The sequence below is a fragment of the Trichomycterus rosablanca genome, chromosome 13, assembly GCF_030014385.1.
Source record: "Trichomycterus rosablanca isolate fTriRos1 chromosome 13, fTriRos1.hap1, whole genome shotgun sequence".
NCBI classification, from domain to species: Eukaryota; Metazoa; Chordata; class Actinopteri; order Siluriformes; family Trichomycteridae; genus Trichomycterus; species Trichomycterus rosablanca.
In genome coordinates, this window is record NC_086000.1 from 12,623,768 (window position 1) to 12,650,729 (window position 26,962).

The 26,962-nt window shown below is 37.3% G+C and overlaps 1 protein-coding gene across 9 annotated transcripts in view; it reads right to left on the reverse strand.

Annotated features, from left to right (window-relative positions):
* The window catches only part of LOC134324909 (ankyrin-3-like), a 136,873-nt gene that overhangs the window by 98,784 nt on the left and 11,127 nt on the right, over positions 1–26,962 (reverse strand). For all 9 annotated transcript variants that reach the window (XR_010014235.1, XM_063006827.1, XM_063006831.1 and 6 more), the window contains exons 2-5: positions 5,112–5,213; positions 3,335–3,433; positions 2,643–2,741; positions 1,803–1,901 (exon numbers count right to left, since the gene is read on the reverse strand). Coding sequence is in view for 8 of the 9 variants with exons in the window: in XM_063006827.1 (XP_062862897.1) it covers positions 1,803–1,901; positions 2,643–2,741; positions 3,335–3,433; positions 5,112–5,213 (399 nt within the window). In the remaining variant the exon portion in view is untranslated. The remainder of the gene's footprint in view (positions 1–1,802; positions 1,902–2,642; positions 2,742–3,334; positions 3,434–5,111; positions 5,214–26,962) is intronic.

The window sequence follows — 26,962 nt, forward strand, 5'->3', positions numbered from 1 at the left end:
ACATGCAATTCATCCTTTAAAAAGCTGATAAATTACTATCATTTATTTAGTAAAATACTTGGTTTGAATAAGTGACCAGCACCTAAAAGTAACCATTATACATAATTCACCACAAAACTTGACTGAACTCCAACAACTTTATGTGCGAAGCTGGTAGTTTCCTATTCAAACAGACTGATGGCGGGAATTAAAGCAAATGGTGGCTCTACAAAGTACTAATCACAGGAGACTAATCCCTTTTAGACATTACATAGACATTAAATTTACAGTGCCTATAAAAATCACCATACCCAGTCGAAACCGTTGCCTTTATACCATGAAAATGACAATTAAAAGCTGTATTGATATTCACCATGCTTGGAAAGGTGCTTTCAAAAGGGCTAAAGTCAGAGGTAAAGCTAAGCAGAGAAAAGTGGAACAATATAACTAACAGCATTAACTATTTCTCTGAGTACTGTTCAGAGTATTGTCAAGAAGTGGCACCAGCATCAACTTGCCTAGACTGGGCATCCCTTCAAATGGATGACTGTGCCAAGATAATATTTATAAGGGAAGCTACTAGAGGCCAAGAACAACTTTGAAATAATTCCATGTACAAGTCTTTATCGGTGAGTTTGGTCAGTCTGTGCTTGTGACATGTTTTAAACTCTTAAAAAAAGTCACTCTTAAAAAAGTACAGTTCTAGAAGAAGACTGTAATGCCAATTTCAGATTGAAATTTTGGGCTGAACTTCAAATAGTATGTCTGGAGAAAGCCAACACAACATGCCACTAAAATATACCATACTGTGAATGAATCACTGTTGTGGCAAAATTATGTTATGTGGATGTATTTGGTCAGTATTGAAGGGAAAAAAGATGCTGCCAAGTACATCCAAATTCTTAAGAAAAAAACATGTGACCCTCTGCTAGACAGCTGAAGATGGGCAGGAGTTACACTTTCTAGCTCAACAATGATCTTAAACACACTGCCAGAAAACAAAGGATTGGCTTATGGATTGGAAGGTGAATGTTCTTCAGTGACCAAGTCAGAGCCCTGACCTAAATTCGATCTCCATCTGTGGATAGAGTGCGATGCATTGCCAGTCACCAGAAAACTTCACTAAACTCTGTGTACAAAGCTGGTAGTTTTCTATCCAAACAGACCGATGGCTGTAATTAAAGCAAATGGTGGCTCTACAAAGTCCTAACCACAAGGGACTAATCACTTTTCCAACCCTGGTTTTCTAGTTTTTCATTTTGTAAAATTAATTTTCAAAACTGTTTGCTTTTTTTCTTATTACTTGAACACTGTAAGACAAAATGTGTAATACAGCTAGAGTACAATATTTTAAAGAGTTTTAATTTCAGGCAGTGACTATTTCAATGGAGTATTAAGATTTTCGATAGGCACTGTATGATTTATTTCTGTTTATAATACAAAACATCATTATCATTAATCCCCCCTCATTTTCCCACTGCCCAAAGTACAACAATACTTGGTACCTTAAAACAAATTCTTTTTAAAAAAATCTCTGGTCTGGTAATAATGATTTAATTTATAGTACCCCGGCACCATTCATAGCTGAGGTGTATTGTGTTTTACAACATATAGATAAGCAATAAAACACAACTTAGTGTTCTATTTTGCCTCTACTATTAAAAGTAAAATTGTGTTATTGTTTAGGCTGCAGAAACATAAAACTTTAATTTTTACAAATAATTGAACATGATTCATGCCATGCACTAACTGCATTAATAGCCACATAAACACACACACACACACACACACACACACACACACACGCACACACACACACACACCTCTGTGGCAATGCTTTGACTGGCCCCACGTTCCAGTAGGAACCGCACCACATCTAGGTGATTTTCCTGGGCAGCCATATAGAGTGGTGTAAAGCCATTCTGAAACAAAAATTGGCACACATCATACAAAGTTCCAATTTCCTTACATTGCATTGTAACAATTTAAACAACAAATACCATACTTTGTAGAGTATTTGTTCCGGTTTAAAAAAATTGGTATTTGGTAGTAAAACCTTTTAGCAAGGTTCTATGTTAACCAACATAAAATGGCTATTATAGTTTTATATAGTGGTATGTTTGGCTACTAAATTAAATAATACAAACAAGCAACTTGATACAGATTTACTACTTCCTTACATGATCAACAGTGTCCTAAAGCATTTATAAAGTTAACTCAAAAGTTCAATTTCAGGGATTCAGTAGTTTCAAATAGTAATTTCTAAATAAAATAAAAATAGTCCTTTATAAATGTAAATGTTTTTTTTTAATTACATAAAAAAAATCACATTTATATAAAAAATCCACTAGGTCAATTACTGTATGTGGTCTTGAAAATTCTAACCTGTAATCTAACTTTGTGACATAATTTCTCTGTTCCTCTGTAGTGATTGGAATTGAGAACAGATGGTGACTTTTTGCATATAAATATAGCTAGTTTTGCTGCAGACATCTTATATTTTATTACTGTACTCAAGCTATAGCTGCCTACAGGTGGTGAACAGCTGAGAAGGATCAGTAGCACTTCATTTTGGACATCATTCACCTCTGGGTTACTGTGCCACTGTAGTGTTCGTTTAAACAAAGTATAATGTGTGTGTGTGTGTGTGTTTGTGTGTGTACCTGGCTTTGAGCATTAACATTGGCCCCACTGTTCACTAATTTCCGCACCACTTCTGTCTGGCCCGCCAACGAAGCAATGTGTAAAGCCGTGTTTCCTTTCTGGCACACAGAAATAAAAGTGATCAGAAGTTAAGGGCAGGAATTACAATCACTAATTCTACACCTGTTCATGTCACTTACTTTGACCTATTAGGTATTTCCCAATCATAAACTCTGGATATGAGGTGTTGTTTCCGTTAGCCTGTATGTAACCTTAATGCAAAAACACAGTGCTCATTCCAGCACAGTAATGACAGCAGAAGTCTTTTTATAACCACAGAATGCAGTATGACACCTTTCTCTGTTTGTTTGTGTGTTTTTATTCCAATAGCTTTATGTAAGCCCTGACATTAATGAATTCACACTTTTTCTTCTAATTCCACATGGTTTGCATGAATATGTCAATGTTCCACCAGTGTATTGCATAGAAAACTGTAGAAACTAAAACATCAGATCATGATGAGGAAGGAGAGAGAGAGGGTAAAGGTGAGTGTATGTGTGTGTGTATGATGGGCAGACTCCCCTGAATTGTGGAGTACAGAGTGGCAAGAGCAAGTGTTTGAGATATTGTTGGACAATTGTCAACTGCAATTCTGTCCAAAACCAAAGTAAATGTCCCTTCTATAAATAGAGAGGGGGAAAGAGATGTTAACCTTGGTAGAAGCATCAACACTGGCCCCGAGTTTGAGCAGCTCTTCAACCACCTCCACGTGTCCCTCTTTAGATGCCAAATGCAGTGCATTCAGACCATTCTGAAACAACACACATTTGCACATTTACAGTCAGCATTTACATGTTTATGTTTTAACCATATCAGCCATTTTAGCTATTACTTTTTTAGCTATTATCATTCATACCTCTAATTGTTGACTTTAAAACTAAACAAAACCAGACATGAATACATCTTATAAGTTCTTATAAATCCTTAGTTTTGTATGAAAATATTCAATGGTAATTTTAAAAGAAATATAAATTATACATGAAATCAGTTTAAATCTCAGTGGTGCTATCTAGCTGTGCCAAGGCAGCACAAGCATAATTTGCTATGACTGGTGGCCGAAGCCCTGCAGTGGATTGGCCCTTTGTCCTGGGTATGGTGACAAGTGTTTCCGAGTGAAACTGGACCCACCGCGTCCCTCGCCATTAATCTACACTTAAGTTTTTTAAAAATTAACAAAAATTTTACACAAAATTATTTAGTTATACCCCTTGGCATTAATAAAAGCTGCAAGTCTTTTTGGATATGTCTTAACAAGCTTTGCACAGCTGGATTTTCATGTTGAAAGGTAAACTGTTGCACTGTGTGTATTCTCAAGGAGGTTTTCTTCAATGATGTTCCTGTATTTGACTGCATTCATCTGTCCATAAATTCTTACTACTCTACCTGTCAGTGTTGCTGAGAAGCACCCCCATAAAAAGATGCTACCACCACCATGTTTCACTTTTATAAAAGCTATTAGGATGGTGGGAACACAAAAAGTCTCATATCCTTACCCTGATCCATGCCTTTGATAGCAAAAATACACAGGCTTGATTTTTGTCCAGTGCCATGTATAAATGATGGTCATTGTAGACCATGTCTTTTAAAACTATATCTAATTAATTCAAATTGATAGGTAGGCAGGTAGAATAGCAGCGAATGACCTGAAAACAATTTGAAGTGCCACAGAGTGAATTAACAAATTACAGATTTAACCCACACCAGCCTGTATGCACTCCTGACAACATCTGGTTGAGCCTAGAACCAACTCAGAAAAGCTTGCAACAGAGGCATGGTTAGGCATGTTTTCCACTGTTACTATAACTTTTCCTATTAATTACACATTTTATGCTGTTTAGTGCATATACATATAAGACAAACACAACATAATTAAACACAAAATGCCATTTTATAGTATTATTTTATTTTTAAAAGAAAAAATAAATGCTTTCTTTGTAACGTAATCAACGCTTCCATCAAATTTGATTGACTTTTTGGTGCAATTAGATTTCATAGACAGCTCAGTTGAATCTAAACATTACTGAAAAGAGAATAAACAAAATATATGTCTGTTAAACTAACTGCAGAACTGCAGACCTTACTTACCTCTGGTAAGGTAAGTGTATGATTCTGTACTAACATTAGTCAGAAACACCTCTTTAACCCAGGTCTTTTGGACTAGTGTTTTGTGGATCATGTTAAAATTCCTTTAAAATAACACAGAATTACACAATAAAACATGATACTAGCAGTCAAACATGGTGGTGGTAGTAAAATGGTGTGGGTATGGTTTAGGGTCTAATGTTACCTGCAACAACTGACAAAACCATAAAGATGTTTTTTGTAAGATAAAATGTCTATCAGTCTCTGACCAGAACATGAACAACAATTTCACTAGCAGTGTCAGCTTTAGTGCCAACAGTTACAGTAAAAAAAAAACTGGCTCTTACCTGGTTGCAGATGTTAATGTCAACTCCACTTTTCAAGTAATCTAGAGTCTTTTCCAGATTACCTCCCCTTGCTGCCCGGAGGTAACTAGCATTACTGTCCAACTGGGAGGAAAAATTAAAAAGAGAGAGAGAGATGGATACCTCAGTTAAGAAGTCATAAAACATAAGATTAAAATGTCGCACATCATAAATCATCTTAGGTTGCCAGCTATGAAAGCAATGCATGATACTGTACTTAGACATAAATGTTAGCGCAAAGGTAAGATAAAGTTCTGTGCCTCAAGCCGGGAAACTGAAACCATACCAGATACATGACAAAGTAAATATTGCAATCCAGTTAAAGCATCAAATCTATACATGAAAAACAAGTCAAATTACACATACAGTGTTGTGACAAGGTATTATTTCATTTATTGAATGAAAAATGCTGTTAAGCTAAATCTTTATTTTCAATAAATGGAATAATGCATTTTGTGTTTATGCATGTTATTTTCATGTTATAATAAAATTAATTGGTAGATCTAAACATGTAAATTTACAGCACTTTATTTTTTTACTTATAGAAATTAAGTTTTAGTTTATTTTAAAATTGGAAAAATTAACTTTTTCATTCTCTGAAAATTTGGGTAAAACAAATGGTGAGTTCTCCATGCCAAATATAAAAAGGACTGTCAAGACTGTTATCATTGAAAGGTGCTAAAGCATTCATGGTGTGGGGGTGTATCAGTGCCTACAGCATGTGTGTATATGTGTGAAAGTACCATTACTCATGTATTACAGTATATAATAGTATAAGATGATATATTTTCATAAAAGTCCATGGTTATTTTTGCAAGACAATGCCAGGCCTCATTCTGCATGCACTACAACAGCAAGAGTGCAGGTTTTTGACTGGCCTTTCTATATCTCCAATTGAAAATAAAAGGTGCATCATGAAGAAGAGACGTTCTCTCTTTTCTTATCATTAGACTGGGTGCTTATTGAAAAGTTGTGGCTTACCTGTTCTGGTTTCATTAACTTCTCACTTAAGAAAACATGAGTTGCAACTGTGCAGACAGGAATGTTTGCAATGGCTTCATGAAAACTATGAGAAGCTCATGTACTTTTAATCTAATTGGTCAGTTCACCTTATTTTTATCAACCGCTTTATCCTGGTCAGGGTTTGTGGTGAATTTGGTTTCAGGGCTTCAGCCTTCAACCCTAACTAATCAGGTCTATGTAGATGCCCAGCCGACGGATAGCACCTCTGAGATTCGAACCTGGGCTTGCGCAATAAACCGCTGAACCACCCACAAACTTTAACTTAATTGCTGCTGCATAAAATCCTTCCAACCAGCATTACATTTTTATAATGAAGCCATTTTTACAGCATTAACATTGAAATAATATATAAGCATGTTTACATAAGCATGTTTTAATAACTAAATACCTAAACTTGTTCTTTTGTTTAACATAGCCTTGTTTATGCCTAAAATACATGCATGCAGCAATTGTACACCTCACTGTAAGCACACCCATCTTGGATAAACCCACATTCACACAGCCTAAAATAGGAACAGACCTACTTTTTCTGAACCACCATCACTGCACAGCATATGTCCTGTAAATATCCAAGCTAAGTTATAAACAACAAAATGCTTGATGTGAGAATATTACTACATATCCCATTTCCAAAAAATGGGACATTTTGTGAAATGCAATAAAATTAAGAATTCTGCATTGAATTGATGTCTGGCTGTATCCTTGTGTAGTAGAGTTCCAGGTTACATTTCTAAATTGAGCCCATAATGCAGAATCTTAAGCCAAGGTAGAATAAAACTCTGTGAATTACCACAAACTAAAATAGAGATAAATTGTAAAGTAAAACAACCAGTGTATGTACACAAAGTAACAAAGAAAATAACAATACAAAATATAAGGTCCATAACCCTCTGTAGAGATAGATGGGATAGCACAGGGATAGCAAAAAGCTGATGGCTGAATGGTGATTTTGTGACAGGCGTACAGTCTGTTGCCGTCAACAAACCCAAACCAAACTCTTAGAAAGTAGGATTTAGGTGACTTCTCTGACCACTTACTGTTTTCCTCAACCACTGTGGTGCATTATGTTCTCACCTTTGAAAACTGGAACATTGTGCCTTGGCTTGGGGCATTCTGCTCCTCCAAGACAAGCATGGCATATGGCCTAAACCACCAAAATTAGAGTTCCCAGAAAAATAAACACAAAGCTGACATTTTTTACCCCCGGTTCATCCTATCTGGTGGCTCTAATTTACTGGCCGATAGGTAGCAAATACCCTGGACATGGGGAGATTATGCACATGGAAAGGACCCAGACCGCCCTACCTAGGAATCAAATCCAGGACCTTCTTGCTGTGAGGCGACAGTGCTACCCACTGAGAGATTTTAATTTTTAATTTTGAACTGATTTTTAAAAAACTCTAAAAATGTGTTTTATTTTATGGTTACGTGTGATTAAGTGTGAAAATGGCAATCACATTTCTTTAAAATCTAATACACAACAAAAACTTCTTCTTTTTACTCATTTCTCTAAGATCCTTTAAAATATTTTTGATTGGGGCATTTTGGGGAAGTTGTGAGCCCAGATGTTAACATACTTTTTTCCAGCATAGAAAAAAGGCAGAATGCCTTTATCATTATGACTAAATCATCTGAGCTGAGCATTATACTTAATATTCTGTGTAAAGTTTCTTTTACCAACTAGACATTTTATCTACTGCGGAAAAAGAGGATAAGATTTCATGACTGAGTAAATCAGTATAACGTACTTGTCTAGGGAAAACCATTATATTTTCATTTTATTTTTTTCTATTTCACAGCTTTGATAACAGCTTTTCTGTGTTTAAGACTAAAAGAGTCTTAAAATCTTAAAGGCTGCAGGGTTAATTTAGGTATTTTGCTAAAAACTGTGAGGTCCACAGACCTTAATAATTTTGGTAAAATGTCATATTTGTTGCTGTTGCCTTGCAATACTCATGTTATTACTCTGGTTTCTTGACAGTATAACAGTAGGTAATTAATAAGGCATCCTTCATGACTATGACACACTCTTTTTTTCTTCTACTTATTCCTAAATAACCTGTTATACCAGAGATATCGTTTACCATACCTTTTTTTTTTTTTTACCTGTGATCTTTATTTACATTCTTTACATATTTACAATTTTAGGGGTACTGTACAATTTCGTCTTTCTATTTAATTTCTGCAGTATCCTGGTGCACTTTAATTGTGGGTCCAATCACCCTTTACTCCTCTCTAATTGAATGGCCAGTAGTTCATTATCATGATACACTTCAACCGCTCTGACTCCTCCTGCTAATTCCAATATGACTAATTTGATCTTTCTGCTGCCTTATAGCTTTGTGCAACATAAGTGATGATGTAAGTAAAAGTTACTTTTGCTAGGACTTATTACATAATAAATATCAAAACCTCATCATTGGTGCTGCTCAGAGCAGGGTATGGTCTTCTTACATACCTGGCTCTTCTCTTGGTCTAGACCAGTGGTTCTCAAACTTTTTAGACCAAGTACCACCCATTATTAAACCAAAAGTTCCAAGTACCACCTATGTTTCTCATCACAGAACCACATATGGCACACATTAATTAGGTGTGTGTGTGTGTGTGTGTATGTGTGTATGAGTATGCATGCGTGCGAGTGTGTGTTTATGTGTGTGTTGTTAGTGTATGTGAGTGTGTGTGTGTGTGTGTCTCGCTCGCTCTCCGTGATACTGAAAGTGCAGCTCTTATTACGAGTTATGATTAATTCCCTCTACTGATGGAAGCTGAATGGGTGGATTACAGTCGATAAGAACTGTGCAGAAATAAAAGACTCGGTTCCTTTCGTTCATTTCAAAGATCCGTTCAATAGAATCGGATCGTTCACAAACGACTCATCACTAGTATATATGCAGTTACCACTGACCATTTCAGTGAGTGCGCCTGTTTAGCGGAGCAGCCTTGTGATGTCAGGAACGAGATCAGTGGGGTTCAAACGCAGATCTGCTCTGACAAATGCGTTTCGGAAATTTCGAGATGGAAACCGCGAACTTGAAGTATAGACGTAATGAAGTACGGTGTCTGCGTAGCCCCGAATATTTTTAAAAACACATTCGTTTTAATTCAACTGATTTTAATAAAACAGAATTATAAGAACTTTGAAACAGATTTTATTAGTAATTTACACATTTTGTTTCATATTTTTTTAATTTATAATTATTAAATTATTTATTTTTTCGGTGCATGTAATTACTTTTCCAAGATTATCTGGCGTACCACCTCGTGCTGCTTCACGTACCACCAGTGGTACGCGTACCACAGTTTGAGAATCACTGGTCTAGACTGATGACACTGCTTTGTGACAATGTTAGACAAATCATTTTCTATGATGATTAATAACTATTTATTCTTATTCAATTGTTGTAATTACCCATATTTCCATTATCCATTTTTAATAAAATTTTACTGACATATGCACAACAACAATGTAGTAACATGCCCACCTGTGATAAAAACCAACAGAGGACACAAATTACAGTATCATGCCCACCTATCGTGCCATTATGGGCAGACAGGGCGCATGATTTCCCTCTGGGATCAATAAAGTATTCTGATTCTGATTCTGATTCTGATGATTGTTTTGCTTTGACACCAATCTGACAAGCTGACTGTATGATGTTTCAGTTCTCTTTTTCTTTTAGTTTTTGTTTTATTTTTGGCCACCTTTCCATTTGGTCAGTAATTTTTTCCTTTTCACCAAAGTCACCAAATTTCTTAAACTATAGTTTGTCAATTTCTCTTTACTTTTATACAGCGTCTAAACAAACTATTTAGTGCCTACATACTATTTAAACTATGCTAGTACCCCCCCCCCCCCCTTTAGACAAATATATGATATATGATTGACAAATTGAACAGTGTCATATTTTTTAAATCTTATTTTATAATATATTCTAAAATTAAGTAGGAGGAAATCTTTCCAATACAATTTAAAGAGTTTCTTAAAAAACTCTTCTTTTTGGGACACACAACAATATATAGAGCCTTTTTTTTTTGCAATAAACTAAGGGGCCAGCATGGCATTAAACCAAGAAAACTCTTTAGCAACCAGGGCGGAAGTGCGCACACACACACACACACACACACACACACACACACACACACACACAGACAGAGGGAGAGAGAAAGAGTCAAACACCCCACTAATGTTACACAGCCCAAGGTCGGGGACAAGCTCTGGAACAATATCAGAGTGAAAGTGTTCATATTAAACACAACACACAAACCTCACAAACAAAATAGACATATTATATTATCTACTTTTACATTTTATGTAACAGTGATGTATATATATATATATATATATATTTATATACTGTATATATATGACACAACACACAAACTACCTCTCAAACAAAATACATGCATAACAATAACCTTTAGTTATCAAACACTAAATGATACCACAAGTGTGCAATCACTATCCAGTATATTCATGTATATTTATTCTGTAAAACCTAAGACCAATAATGAAAACCCTTTCAAAATACAACAATAACTTCATGATTCAATCCACTTTTAAATTAACAGCCCAACCTTACTGTAGTACACACAACCTTAAACCTTCCATCTATCCTTTTTCTGTTCATCTCTAGTCCATCCACCAAAATATCAGAGTCAGCAATAACATCAATTTTTCCAGTCTTTCTTATTCCAAATGCACTTACAGGAGACATAAAGTCTACAGCATCTTCCACAGCCATGATCCCCTCAGTCCAGTACAATCCCAATCACTTCTGTTCTCTCTGTATTTCCTTCTCTGTCTCACTATAATCTTTTGTCTCTCTTCCTTTTGTCACAGACTTGCTTGGTGCCACCAGATCATATGACTCAAAAATGCCTTACCAGCAGGACACCCATACACAGTAGCATACAGTTTGTGTGTGTGTTGATGCATCCTAGGACTGCAGGTTACTGATGTGACTAAACACATCTGTACTTTTTGTATCTTATTTTTTGTAATCAACACCTTTAAACTCTGCCGGTATTAATCGCCTTTCCTTTAGTGCCTCACATACTACAAATGACTTTCCATTTTAGTAAATCCCTTTCTATCTCTCTTTTTCACATGCTCACTCAAACACACACACACACACACACACACACACACACACACACAAATATATATATATATATATATACTGTATATATATATACCAATCAGGCTTAACATTAAAACCACCTCCTTGTTTCTACACTCACTGTCCATGTTATCAGCTCCACTTACCATATAGAACAGGGATGGGCAAACTTTTTGGCTCAAGTTTAAAAATTTGACAGACAGCCAGTAGCAGTTGGGAGGTGAACTAATATAATCTTAAAAACACAAAATACTCTAGTTCTGATACATTCTGACAGAAATATACTGTTTACAGTGTATCACAAAAGTGAGTACACCCCTCACATTTCTGCAAATATTTTATTATATCTTTTCATGGGACAACACTATAGAAATAAAACTTGGATATAACTTAGAGTAGTCAGTGTACAACTTGTATAGCAGTGTAGATTTACTGTCTTCTGAAAATAACTCAACACACAGCCATTAATGTCTAAATGGCTGGCAACATAAGTGAGTACACCCCACAGTGAACATGTCCAAATTGTGCCCAAAGAGTCAATATTTTGTGTGACCACCATTATTATCCATCACTGCCTTAACCCTCCTGGGCATGGAATTCGCCAGAGCTGCACAGGTTGCTACTGGAATCCTCTTCCACTCCTCCATGATGACATCACAGAGCTGGTGGATGTTAGACACCTTGAACTCCTCCACCTTCCACTTGAGGATGCGCCACAGGTGCTCAATTGGGTTTAGTCCATCACCTTTACCTTCAGCTTCCTCAGCAAGGCAGTTGTCATCTTGGAGGTTGTGTTTGGGGTCGTTATCCTGTGGGAAAAAAGTTTTCGAAGGCAGGGGATCATGCTCTGTTTCAGAATGTCAAAGTACATGTTGGAATTCATGTTTCCCTCAATGAACTGCAGCTCCCCAATGCCAGCAACACTCATGCAGCCCAAGACCATGATGCTACCACCACCATGCTTGACTGTAGGCAAGATACAGTTGTCTTGGTACTTCTCACCAGGGTGCCGCCACACATGCTGGACACCATCTGAGCCAAACAAGTTTATCTTGGTCTCGTCAGACCACAGGGCATTCCAGTAATCCATGTTCTTGGACTGCTTGTCTTCAGCAAACTGTTTGCGGGCTTTCTTGTGCGTCAGCTACCTTCTGGGATGACGACCATGCAGACCGAGTTGATGCAGTGTGCGGCGTATGGTCTGAGCACTGACAGGCTGACCTCCCACGTCTTCAACCTCTGCAGCAATGCTGGCAGCACTCATGTGTCTATTTTTTAAAGCCAACCTCTGGATATGACGCCGAACACGTGGACTCAACTTCTTTGGTCGACCCTGGCGAAGCCTGTTCCGAGTGGAACCTGTCCTGGAAAACCGCTGTATGACCTTGGCCACCATGCTGTAGCTCAGTTTCAGGGTGTTAGCAATCTTCTTATAGCCCAGGCCATCTTTGTGGAGAGCAACAATTCTATTTCTCACATCCTCAGAGAGTTCTTTGCCATGAGGTGCCATGTTGAATATCCAGTGGCCAGTATGAGAGAATTGTACCCAAAACACCAAATTTAACAGCCCTGCTCCCCATTTACACCTGGGACCTTGACACATGACACCAGGGAGGCACAAAGACACATTTGGGCACAATTTGGACATGTTCACTGTGGGGTGTACTCACTTATGTTGCCAGCTATTTAGACATTAATGGCTGTGTGTTGAGTTATTTTCAGAAGACAGTAAATCTACACTGCTATACAAGCTGTACACTGACTACTCTAAGTTATATCCAAGTTTCATGTCTATAGTGTTGTCCCATGAAAAGATATAATGAAATATTTGCAGAAATGTGAGGGGTGTACTCACTTTTGTGATACACTGTATATAAGGTTGTATTTGTATGAATTTTGACAATATTAATATTATATCTATATTATATATACATTTTGACAATATTAAACAAACCAGTAGAATCTCACAATCACATTTATGCTGTCCGTTTTACTTCAAATAAATGAGCATTAAAAAAAACACAGTATTTGATGATGGTTTGCTATCATTGCAAAATGAAAGTGCATGGTAAACAGCAGCACTGCGACGCAGGTCAATCGCACAGCAGCAGAAAATCATAACTGCTTACCTGATCTATATCCATGTGTTGTTCCATTAGGGATAAAATCCACTTTTTTTCTTCTTGGCGACCATCTTGTATGTTTCCAGAATATTTCCAGAATATATAAAATCCATACCCAACTGTTTTTATCCACGTAACTACTGAAAACCGTCTTACATAATTTATTCTCTCGGCTTTCCTGTTAAAAAGCTGAAACTGGTCATTCGTTTCCCAAACTGTCATTTATACAACAACCAACGAAGAGAGAGATTAAAATTCCGCCCAAAATCTGAATTCGAAGCTCTGATTGGTTTATACATCTGTTTATCAAGGCCTGACCTTGGAATCTGATTCTTTAAGTTGTTTGTGCACGACACCGTAATTAAATCCAGAATATTCATGTATATTTCTTCTGTAAAACATAAGACCAATAATGAAAACCCTTTCAAAATACAACAATAACTTCATGATTCAATCCACTTTTAAATTAACAGCCCAACCTTACTGTAGTACACACAACCTTAAACCTTCCATCTATCCTTTTTCTGTTCATCTCTAGTCCATCCACCAAAACATGTAAATCCACAAATTCTTATCAGAGTCTGCAATAAAATCAATTTTTCCAGCCTTTCTTATTCCAAATGCACTTACAGGAGACATAAAGTCTACAGCATCTTCCACAGCAATGATCCCCTCAGTCCAGTACAATCCCAATCACTTCTGTTCTCTCTGTATTTACTTCTCTGTCTCACTATAATCTTTTGTCTCTCTTCCTTTTGTAACAGACTTGCTTGGTGCCACCAGATCATATGTCTCAAAAATGCCTTACCAGCAGGACACCCATACACAGTAGCATACAGTTTGTGTGTGTGTTGATGCATCCTAAACACATCTGTACTTTTTGTATCTTATTTTTTGTAATCAACACCTTTAAACTCTGCCGGTATTACACAGCAAAAGAGTGAGCAAAACAAATGAGTCTTTACCATAGATGAGAGCACAGCTCTCTGATTCGATTCCAATTAATAATTTGTTTGAAAAGAGTCGTTTCTTACTTGTTGACTCAGTGATTCATTTTGCAAGCCCTACTCAAGACAACTTTGTAAATGCTCAACGGGCCAGATCAAACATGCTTGCAGGCCGTAGTTTGCCCACCACTGGTTTAGCTAGACAACTGATCAGAACACCAAAGTCAAAAGTTCCAAAACGGGGGTTTTGTCCAAAAATCACTTGCAGATAAAAGTGCTCCCAAATGCAAAAAACGATGTATTTTGCTAATAACAATGTAAACTGATTTGAACATAAAAAGTAATCCAACAATTATAACATCCTCCCTGGTCTCCCCTCTTGCGTTGCTCTGTCCACTGTGTAATATGCTCTAGTTTCCATTCTCTTTGTAATTAGTGCATCTACGAATACACCTGTCTGTCCTTTGTTCTGGGACAAGTATTGCACTTTGTAGATGCATACAAAGCATTTCCTATTTGGTTTTTCTTTCTTGTTTTCGTGCTATAAAGATTCTGTTATCCTGTCTCTTTCGTGTTCCTAACCTATGCCATGTTTCTATGTTTCCTTTTGTACTGATCTCCTGGTTCCAAACTATGCCTGATAACAATATCTATAATTTTAATGCATGAATCTATAAACGTAACAGTAATTAAATGTTTTCTCAAAATGTTAATATCTAATAGAGCCATCACAAATTGATACATCAATTCATCACTAAAGCTTTAATTTTTTTTGGCCAAATATTTTTTATTTTATTTTCTATACAGGTGGACCACTATGAAAATAATTAAGTTTTGGGCTCTAAAAATTATCACATTGATCACTTGTAGACTTGCCTAGAATTTTTTAAAACACGTTTACTGACTGAATTACTGTGGCGTAAATACTTTTTTATACAGGGCCAGTTAGTGTTGGATGCTTTAATAAATATAAAGATTGTATAAAAGCTGGATTTTGTGTTAACTATAGATTGTCTTTGTCTCTTATAAAACTGTGTTTAAAGATCTGAAATTACTGACATACACTAATAAGACAAAACATTAGGACAACCCCCAAAATTAAACATGGCCATGTCTATTTCATAACAGTTATGCACGTCACAGTCAGGACTATACTAATTCTTGGGCTGTTACTCGTGATACATGAGGTAAATACACAAGGCAGGCAGGCTTAAAGACCTAATTGACTTTCATGTGGGCCAAATCGTGATGGCAAGATAACTGGATTACATATATCCAAAACAGTAAGGGGTGCTCACAGGCACCCGCGGTACACCAAAATTGGTCAGAGAAGGGACAAGCCACAAATTGCCAACAAGTTGTTAGGTGTCCAATACTCACTGATGCCAGAAGACATAAAAAAGCTATTAGAAGGGATTTCATTAATCAAATTACAGATAATTTAAATACTCAGATAATTTAAATAGTCATGACACACAATGCATCAAATCCTTTGTGTATGGGGCTGCATAAATGCAGGCCAGTCAAAGGGCCCATGCTAAATTTCTGCTAATAATGTTCTGGTAGAAGATACACAAGACTTTATCAAATGTCTCAGCAAGTCAGATCAGCTTTGACAACATACTAGGTAAGCGTTTATAATGTTTTGACTTTACTTTGTATGCAAAAATAGAAGTAATTAGCAAGGGGGCAAACACTTTATAGCACTGTAAAGTAATGTAGAGTACTGTAGATGGAAATCATATCTGTAAAGTAAGAGATACACACACCCCTAATGTGAAATCTTTTACTGCATAGACACACCACGCCCTGATAAATCCCAACATGACTGTGCAAAATGGTTTCTGTAAATGTTTGTGTGTGAAGGGGGTGCTTTAAAGACTTTGCAGCACTTAAGACATGATGTCAGATGAACCAAAAAAAAGAGAGAGCAAATGAGAGAGAGAGAGAGAGAGCATAGTCTCCAGCAGTATTTAGTTCCATGTATACACATCACAATCAATACTCAATATATCAAATAGTACACACAATTTTCAAAAAAAAAATGAAGAGCAACTCCCCTCCTACTAAAGTATAAAGTATATCTTGATAGCACCACTGTAAACCAAAGCCAATTTTTCCATTTCTTTGTAAAATTTATATTTAAATATAATCCTGGATTAAAAAAAAACTGTGAAAAATGTCACAACATTCTGTTCAAATTTGTTCTCTTATCTGTTGCATCCAGAGATGTAAACAGCTAGCTTTGCCTTACCAACAATGAAGTTCAAGTGCTGCCAATAAACATTCTGATTGTATGCATCCCCCAAGATAAACAAACAATCTGTAAAGTGTTTATTACACTAGAGTCTGCCACATTCCAATAAACAATGATAAAAAGGGCCTCTAGGCCCACACAAACATAAGTCACTTACATTGGTTTGATAATGGTATTTACAGCCACAACCCCATGTAAAATTCTCCACTGGAGATCACCAATAAGTTTTTTTCAATGGTGATTTGTACAGAACTCTCAATACTGGCCTTTTATCAGCTTCCAACCCAAGTTTGTTTCTCCACACAGTGTCTCCTTTACCATTTAATGTATTATTTAACACTTTAACATAACATTTAGATGATGATTTACTGGATCTAGCATGGATGTTCAGGTATTTTAGTCCATTAAGATTTAAAAGTGGACCAGACATGCCTCTCAAGTCTGGAGTGGTTTTAATATCAGGAAAAGGGTTGAACCCAGACCCTTCTTGCTGTGAGGCAGCAGATCCTCCCACAGCGCCACTGTGTCACCCGTTATCAGAAATTGCAGGTTTAAAACATTTAAACATGCCCCAGACTTTAAACAGACCATAACAAAAAACAGGTATTCTACTTCAATTCAGTTGTTTGGATACCCACCAAAATGTCATTTAGAGAAAGGGTCCTAATAACCAACAACAGTGTTGCTTCATTTTGTGTAAATACCCCCCCTCCACCCTTAATGGACATCTGCCTTGCTTACAAACAACTTTGGTAAACATTGGGTTTTACAAAGAATACTCTTTCTGGCTTAAGAGGAAAGAGAACAAGGCCTGGTACACATGGCAAGTAAAATGGTGTCCAGCTCTAAATCACTAGCTTTATGTAAGATTATTTTAGTGACATTCTTACACACTAGGGCTTCTGGTCTAGTCAGAAATTTCTAAATGAACTGGACACGAAAGGTTGCCAGTTTACTTGCCATGTGCACCTGACCTTGTCCTTCTTTTTATTTAGGCAGATAAAGAACTCTTTGTGGAACTCAAAGAAGTTCACCAGAGAAGTCTGAAAACAAGCCCAGTAATGGGGTTTACTCAAAATGTTCGGTGCCACCGCAGTAAAGTCACAAGGTTGTTGGTTATTTATGTCACAAGGTATATTTTAAGTCACAAGGTTGTTGGTTGGATGCTTTCACTTGCCAGTCGGCCCTCCATTTTTCCCGCAATAGCTTCCCAATTTTTCAATCCTCATAATCTTGGAGACTTTCAAAATGTCTCTAATTGGACAAACATTAGTGACTGTAATTGATCTGCCAGGCACACAGTAGATGTGGTTAGTATGAATATCTGTACATAGAAGACTTAATGGTCTCATGTTATTCATTTTCTGAAAGCTTTCTTTCTTAGGCAGTAGAGAGTAGAGTGAGAACAGCTCTTCTACAGCTGGAGGGCTAGGACTCTTTAGCCAGACTCTCACTGAGTACAGCTGAACGATCCAAGACTGACCAGCTTTATAAACCTCAGCTGGAATACCATTTATTCCAGAAGGTATTCCACAATCCATGTTCTGATCAGAGCCCCATGTGCCTGGTAACTAATTATGTCTGTAAAAGCAGCTTTTTTAGACTTTTCAGATTGGCCTTGTTCGCCTAAGGAATCTATCAAGCATTTTAATTTCTAATTTTTTAATGGACTGGAAGTTGTGTCAAGAGACATTATACATGTACATTGACAATTGTTTGGTCTCAGATCTGCCATTGACTCACCATTCCTATAGGTTCTTAAATAAATGTTTTCTTATATTAAACTATTATAAAAAAAACAACAAGAAATGTACACATAACTAGACAATGATCAGAAAACTGTGAAATTGTGTCTGTGAAATTGTACACTCTTTTATAATGTTAAGATTAGATAGGATACAGGTGCCCAGGTGGCACAGCGGGATATTCCACTTGCACACCAGCACAGAGTTTCTGAACTCCTCGGTTCGAAACTCGGTGTTGCCACCAGTCGGCTGGGCGCCATCTGGCGGGCATAATTGTCAGTGTCTGCAGCAGATACTAATTGGCCACTGTATCTGCAGGGTGGGGGCTGGACTATGTGTGGGTGGGTGGGTCTTCATACGCTGTGTAAGGACCCTGATTGGCAGAAAAGACGCCTGTGCAGAGTGCCACAGTGAGAAGAGGGAGGCTGTACTTGTGTCAGAAGAGGCGTGTACAGCAACGTGCTCTCCTTGATTGCAATCTGGTATCTCTCAGCAGCGGAAGACAAAAATTAAGTGCACTAAATCGGGAGGAAAATGGGGAGAAAATGCATTAAAAAAAAAAAATTTATAAGATGTTTGTCTGATGACGGCATGGCGACCAGCAAAAAGCCAGTTTCTACAAAATGCCAGCTTGTACAAAATGCCAGTTTCTACAAAATGATCTTCTACTATCACAGATAACTGCTAAAACTGTATTGCAGTAATATTAACTTACAGTGACAGTGCAGTGAAAATAGAAAGAACAAAAAAAATCACTCACACACTCCCACTCACACACCATCACTTACTCAAGACACCATCACTCACTCATTTACACTCAGAGATTGAGAGTGAGAGAGAGAGGGAGAAAGAAAGAGAGATGATCTGTATGTGATTTTCTATGAGGCAGCACAAAAAATATATGTAATGTATATTCTAATAATTCTGTTTTAACAGAATTTAGGTCGAAATATTTTGTTGTAATTGTGGTTTAGCAAAAGGGTTTAATTGTTTACTGTTTGTGAATTTGTCTGGCAAAGAGGACAGTGGCAGATGAGAAAATAGGAAAAGGCCATCTGCCTTTATTCCTCCCTCCTGTGCCATCACACATACAAGCTACACACACACACACACACACACACACACACACACACACACACACACAATGAGATCTGCTTTAAATCTACATAATAGGGTTAAGGGGGTGATGGTTTAGGGGTGATGTGGGCAGATTTTTGGTCTACGTGAAAACTCTTGCTGCAGTGTTTTGGATGAACTAAGGTTTTTTTGTTGGTTTAACCGGTAGACCAAAGACACAAGCATTACAATAATCAATATGGGAGACTATGAGGGATGAACCAATGTTTTGGCATCGCTGATTGTGAATAATGGCTGCAGACAGGCAGTTACAAAGATAGAAAAAATGCAGATTTGTGAGTGAGTTAATATGAGTCTCAAAGATATCAAACAGAACTCTAAAGTTTCTCACAGGAGGCAAAGTTTTCCTTGAAACATCAATGTCAATAGTGATGTTGTGATTAATAAGGTTTTTAGGCCCACCTAACATAAGCTCAGTTTTGTCTGTATTTAATTTTAGATGGTTCTTATTTATTCAAGATTTTAATTTATGATGCAGACTGCCAAATACTGAGGTGGAAAGTTAGGGGTAAATTTTGTACTGACATATATCTGAATCATTAGCATAGCAATAAAAATTTAGATTATGGCTCTGGATAATTTGGCCTTGAGAAACAGATGTGATGGATGATCTATGTTTATCAGCTGTAATGAGTTGCTGTCTGTCTGCAGGATATAAACGAAACCAAGCTAAGGCTGTTCTTGAAACGCTGTATGAGAAGAGTTGGGTGAGAAGTACTTTATAATTTATAGTATCAAAAGCGCCACTCAGATCAAGGACAAGAAGAATGTTAATGGTGCCACCAGCTGCAGCAAGCAGTAGATCTTTTGCAACTCCTAACAGTGCATATTCAGTGCTGTGGTGAGAACGACTGAAAAGGCTCGTATTTCTATATTATCTCCTGGCTAAGACCCTTCATGCCTGGATGCCCAACTTGGCCAGACGGCCAGCTCTAGGAAGGTTTGAGATTGTGCCAAACTTCGTCCAGTTTAAGATTAATAAGGTCATTGTGGTCCTGGAAACATGCAAAGCATTAGAAATGGTTTTATATCCTTGCCACAGACAGTACCTTGGTCTTCAAAAGGCTTGGTCATTTTGGGTGACAAAATGTAGATGTTTCACGAAAAAAGCTTGGAGTTGTGCCACTACTTCTTTTTTATCACTTTGGCTAAGAAGGAGAGATTGGCCTGTAATTTTTCAGATGTTAGATCAAGGCTCGGTTTCTAAAGAGTAGGTGTGACAGCAAGTATTTTGAGGGCAGCCGGGACAGAGCCAGATGACAAACATATAATTTAATAAATGAGATATAGAAGGAAAAATTAGAGATGTACACGCTTGTAGAAGGGTAATCAGGGCAGGGTCAAGCTGACAGTAGGAGAAGGTAGACTTAATTATTATTTAAGAAACAGAAGTGGGGAAAATTCATACCAAAACTCTTAAACATATCACAAGGTACCAGGAAAAAGAGGATGGTTGGGGAACTGTAGGAAAATGTTCATATGTTTTACAACAGTTTTGTAAGGCTTGACACTGATAAAAAAGTGCTTGGATGAGGGGGGATGGAAGAACGACATATAACAAAGTATGACCATGTTATATGCAATAAGCTGAGTAAGATTAAAGCAATCCAAACTCAGTAGTGAGTGAGCATCCATGATTGACAGGTATGTTAAAGTCACCAAGTAAGATCATGCAGAGCAGGAGGTGGGTATGTACATTTTGAAAGCAGATATGTGCAGATGGTGTGCTGTTGGGCTGCTGTTTGTTGGTCAGGGCAGCATGGTTTTGGTTGAGATGCTGGCGTTTTGTGCTGTGGTGTGGTGGTTACAGCAGGTTTGTGAGGAGATGTTGGCAGAAGTGGAAGATGGAAGTGGAAGATGGAGGAACAATGGTAAATGGTGAGCAGCATTGGTAGCAATCGCGCATCATTTACTGCTAAGATGTATAAAACAAATGAAAGTATTGACATTTGAGAGAAATATTTAATGATTGTCCTCGCACAAACATAACAACAGCTTACATTCACCCATCACCACCTTATATTTTCTGTGATAAAGTTTCACACCTCTGCTTTTGAAATAATTATTTTCCTCTGGTGTCTGCACCTCTTAACCATCCACGCTGCAACCCAACCTTTCGCCATCTGAGTCTAATTCAGTCCAGCTTAACATCCTAACAGTTTTTTTGCACACCAGAATTTGCTTTGCCATTTTTTTATATACACAAAAGTAATCTGTTCTTTTTTTACCCACCAATAGCAGGAGCTGGACAACTAAATGCCTGCACTGTCCATGCTGCTGCTCTCCTTTAAATCCTTTTAATCATCATTTGCATGTTACACATAGATCTAGAAATATACAGCTGTGTCTTCACTGATCTTACAACCCTCTCCTAAGATTCTGCCTGCACCCTTATCTTGCACAAATCTCTCATCCTCCCACACTCTCCACATCAGTCTCCACCACGTAGCACCCATGACAGTCAAGGGCATCTTAAAAACAATTCTGCCAGGTGAAATTCTGCCAGATGTTGTGCATTATTGTGACGACTTCTTCACACATGCTCATACTGTAGCCAAGCCCATGCATGTTCATGTTGCCCCCAAGGACCCTTTTAGAATTACTGTCTACCCTAGTGTTGATTATGACCACGCCTTTGTCTGTTAGCTAATAGATGTTTCATCTTTCTTTCTTTCTTTCTTTCTTTCTTTCTTTCTTTCTTTCTTTCTTTCTTTCTTTCTTTCTTTCTTTCTTTCTTTCTTTCTTTCTTTCTTACTTCTCTTTCCTACTTGCAAAAAAGGCTTCCAATGTCTTTGTAACTCCACACTTCTTTATTTTTTAATGACTGTGTATCATTTTAAATGTAATGAAGTGTATATGAAAATGGCAGCAGTGATGTTCCTGCCACAGGTGACAGTACCTACATCCCAAAGTGCATTCTACAAAAAAAGTAACAACTGCTTGTGTACTAATCTGGTACACTATTTAGTATTCAGTCTAAGCTACAGCCTAGTATTTATTGTTTTGCTTATAGTCTAGCTGTTGTTTAGCTGTTGTTCCTACTTATATAGTCCTTTCTTCCATTATTTAGCTTTAAATTCCAACTCACTAAGATTTCCAAAGGTGGGTCACTTATAGTCCACTTAGTAACATGACTAACTGTAACCCTATTCCTAAAGCCCAAACCTGCTCTAAATCTAGGTAAAGTGGAAATTAGTGAAAGTAATTACAGATCAATAAGTGGACAAAGCATTTCAACTAGGTAGTTATTTCCTTTTGTTTACTCACAGTTTTTTTCCCTGCAATGTACAAACACCCAGTTCTTATTTCTGCATTACCCCCTTTTACTTGTTCTACGATGTGGGTTGCAGACATTGTATTTTCTTTTTCTTTCTTTCTTTCTTTCTTTTTCTTTCTTTCTTTCTTTCTTTCTTTCTTTCTTTCTTTCTTTCTTTCTTTCTTTCTTTCTTTCTTTCTTTCTTTCTTTCTTTCTTTCTTTCTTTCTTTCTTTCTTTCTTTCTTTCTTTCTTTCTTTCTTTCTTTCTTTCTTTCTTTCTTTCTTTCTTTCTTTCTTTTCAATTGGCTCCTTCATTATATAAAATTCTCCCCATTTAGTGTTTGCCCTTTTAGCCACAGTATTATTCTTTCTTGGATTAAGAATCTGAACAGGGGCCTCTTGCGAGGTCCCACCCCTCCCCACACACACACTCATACAAACAGAAAAGGGAAAAAAATAAGGCTTTATTCCCCAGCACCTCCCTATAATCTCCTAAACTCCTCCTCTTACCAGTTTTCTCTCTTCTTTTTAGTTAACCAATTTATGCTTCCTCTCTCAGTTTTTTTTTCCTAATTTTGAATTAAATTTTCTAGTTTCCTACGCGGAACAGTTCTGGTTCTGGTTCGCGAACTTGATTTTGAACCGGTTCCAGCGAACTAGTGGGCCAATCTGGCACCACAGAAAACTTGGTTTTTCAGAGCGAACCCTGACGTAATCGGTGGGCGTGTCAGAGTGTAGAGGTTTGGGTGCTTTGCTAAACCACTGTGCTGGTGTCTCGTATGGAGCTCGTCGCTGCATTTTTTATCTTTTTAAGTTCAACTGATTACATTTTGATCCAGTTTGCCGCTAATATTTTCATATTTTCTTAAAAGAGATTAATTGTGTGATATGACGTGATAAAAGTGACCCGGACAGTACGAACACCGCTTAACGCGAAAAATAAAGTGTAATGTGGATTATTGTACTAAAACAATGACAAATGCATATTGGCCTCTGCACAGATGCAGATGACATGGGCAATAACACACCCCCACATCATGACAGATGCTGGCTTTGAATTTTGCATTAGTAACAATGATGATGATAGTTTTCCTATTTGTCCCGGAGAACACAACTGAAAATGAACAAACCACAGTACCCATTTCCTCATTGTATCAGCCCATCTCAGATGAGATTGAGCACAAAGAATTTTATAAAGTGGAACTCTGGATGGACAGAGGAGGCATTACACAAGTGAAGAATATTGGCGATCATTTTATTTGGGAATAGACCACATGTATACTCTATAAAAAGTTAAGGGACTGAGAGAGCAATGCATACACACAAACAGGATGGAGCATGGGAAACAGGAAACAACAAAGAGGAATACAGGACAGGAACATGTACTGTATATGAATCAAGGACACCTAAAAAAGTTTTGTAATACTAGCAATGTCAATACTCAGTCTGGAACAAAGGACAAACTGAGGTACATATACATATAGTAATTACAAGGAAAACTATAGGGCACAGGTGTATACAATGAACGTTACCAAACCACAGACAATGGGGTATAGAATAAATGACTTTTGCTTTGCAGAGGAGTCTTAACCTGCATTTGTACATGCAGTGCAAACTGTTTTACTGACAAAGTTTTTTAAAAGTTTTTGCCAGCCCATGTGGTTATATTAATTTAAAAAAGCGTGCTGGTCATTAATGCAGTGCCAGGTTTAACCATCACAAAGGATAGAGCATTTAATATTGCTGTTGCCTTTTACTTCTTTCTGATAAACCTTTTTATAATGTTATGCATTGTAAATGATGAAACCTCTAAAAATAAATATAGAACTATATAAATTTGAAAAAAGGTAAATCTACCTCTATTTCTTTTTTTGGCTGAATACAATAAAAAGACTTTTTATTTGCATTTTACCTACTGTAACTTTTTTTTTTTATTAAGTTGTAGATTAGGATACATATAATATCATACAGCTATATTATGTCAGGTATACTATGACAAACAATTATGAGCAATTGCAAAATCCATTTTTAAATTCTTACTTAAATCTTATTTTAACTTAGAATTATCCTTCAACGTAAATACATTGCTATTTATTGACATGGTACACAAATAACACAAGGTCTTCTACAGTATATATATATATAACCGACTAGGCATAACATTATGACCACTGACAAGTGAAGTGAATAACACTGATTATCTCTTCATCATGGCACCTGTTAGTGGGTGGGATATGTTAGGCAGCAAGTGAACATTTTATCCTCAAAGATGATATGTTAGAAGCAGGAAAATTGTATCTCCAAAACTGCAGCTCTTGTGGGGTGTTCCCAGTCTGCAGTGGTCAGTATCTATCAAAAGTGGTCCAAGGAAGGAACAGTGGTAAACTGGCGACAGGGTCATTGGCGGCCAAGGCTCATTGATGCACGTGGGGAGCGAAGGCTGGCCTGTGTGGTCTGATCCAACAGACGGGCTACTGTAGCTTAAATTGCTGAGGAAGTTAATGCTGGTTCTGATAGAAAGGTGTCAGAATACACAGTGCATCACAGTTTGTTGCGTATGGGGCTGCATAGCCGCAGACCAGTCAGGGTGCCCATGCTGACCCCTGTCCACCGTCAAAAGCACCAACAATGGGCACGTGAGCATCAGAACTGGACCACGGAGCAATTGAAGAAGGTGGCCTGGTCTGATTAATCACGTTTTCTTTTACATCAACGAGTCCGCGTGCGTCGTTTACCTGGGGAACACATGGCACCAGGATGCACTATGGGAAGAAGGCAAGCCTGTGATGCTTTGAGCAATGTTCTGCTTGGAAACCTTGGGTCCTGCCATCCATGTGGATGTTACTTTGACACATACCACCTACCTAAGCATTGTTGCAGACCATGTACACCCTTTCATGGAAATGGTATTCCCTAATGGCTGTGGCCTCTTTCAGCAGGATAATGTGCCCTGCCACAAAGCAAAAATGTTTCAGGAAATGTTGACTTGGCCTCCAAATTCCCCAGATCTCCATCCAATCGAGCATCTGTGGGATGTGCTGGACAAACAAGTCCGATCCATGGAGGCCCCAACTCACAACTTACAGGAGTTAAGGGATCTGCTGCTGACATCTTGGTGCGAGAAATCGGTGGTTAGAGCAATGAATAAATAAATAAAATAGGTTTAAAACAATTAACAAATCACAGGTCCATAGATTGACGCTGTTCCTTCTCTTGACTTGCAAATGGACTGGCCAATCAAAATTTACCCTTGCTGTAAGATAATCAGTAAATGTGTAATGTCATGTAATGAATTGGATGTTTCAGGGTGGTTCTGGACCAACCATGACCATAACCAAAATTAAGCAATGAGTAAAAAAATAAATAAATGTCCCTTTCCAACAGTAACAATCCAGCTATCCTTTTTGTTCACGTGCTACTTCACATCTGTCCCATTCTCTGTTCTTTTCTTTAATAGCAGAGAACATGATAAGAACAATGCATGCCATCTTTTGATTTTTATCTTTTTATCTACACTGACCCTTTTACTACATATGTTAAGAATAAAGGGACCGAAAGCTTGATTTCTATTTTTATCTCTCTCTCTTTCTCCTTGACATACATGCAGTCAAAGATGCAGACATGTTTGATAAAGATTTTAGATTAAGACATACCAATTCCTCACACCAACATTACTTACACTAATCAACAATGTGCTATCAGCATACCTACCTAAAGATAAAGATCTTTACATGATTTCATGTATGAATGTACTTATTTCAGCCTGACATGTTTGTCTGCAGTAAGTGAAACAAAGATATGTAAAGTATGTAAACCCAGAAATGACTATAGAGCTTAATTTTTAGTTTGTACACAGCATTAATAAATTACATTATGTTCAATGAATGACTGTCAGCACACACACACACACACACACATCATAGCACGACACACATGAAATCTCACTCTGCTGCTCTTAAATAACTTGGTTCTTTATAAAACAAAAAAGCATTGCTAGATATTTCACACACACAAACATGAGACAGGACTGGTTAATGCAACATGGGAGTGTGCATGTGGTGCAGGGTGGAAATAAAACGTGTAACCTTGCTACTGCAGTAGAGGTTCAACATTAGAATGCTGCCATCTTACACACATAGCTGCCATCTTAAACACACAAATGTCATCTTGAACACACACACACCTGCAATCTTAAATAGACAATCGGAATTGTACACTCATTTAC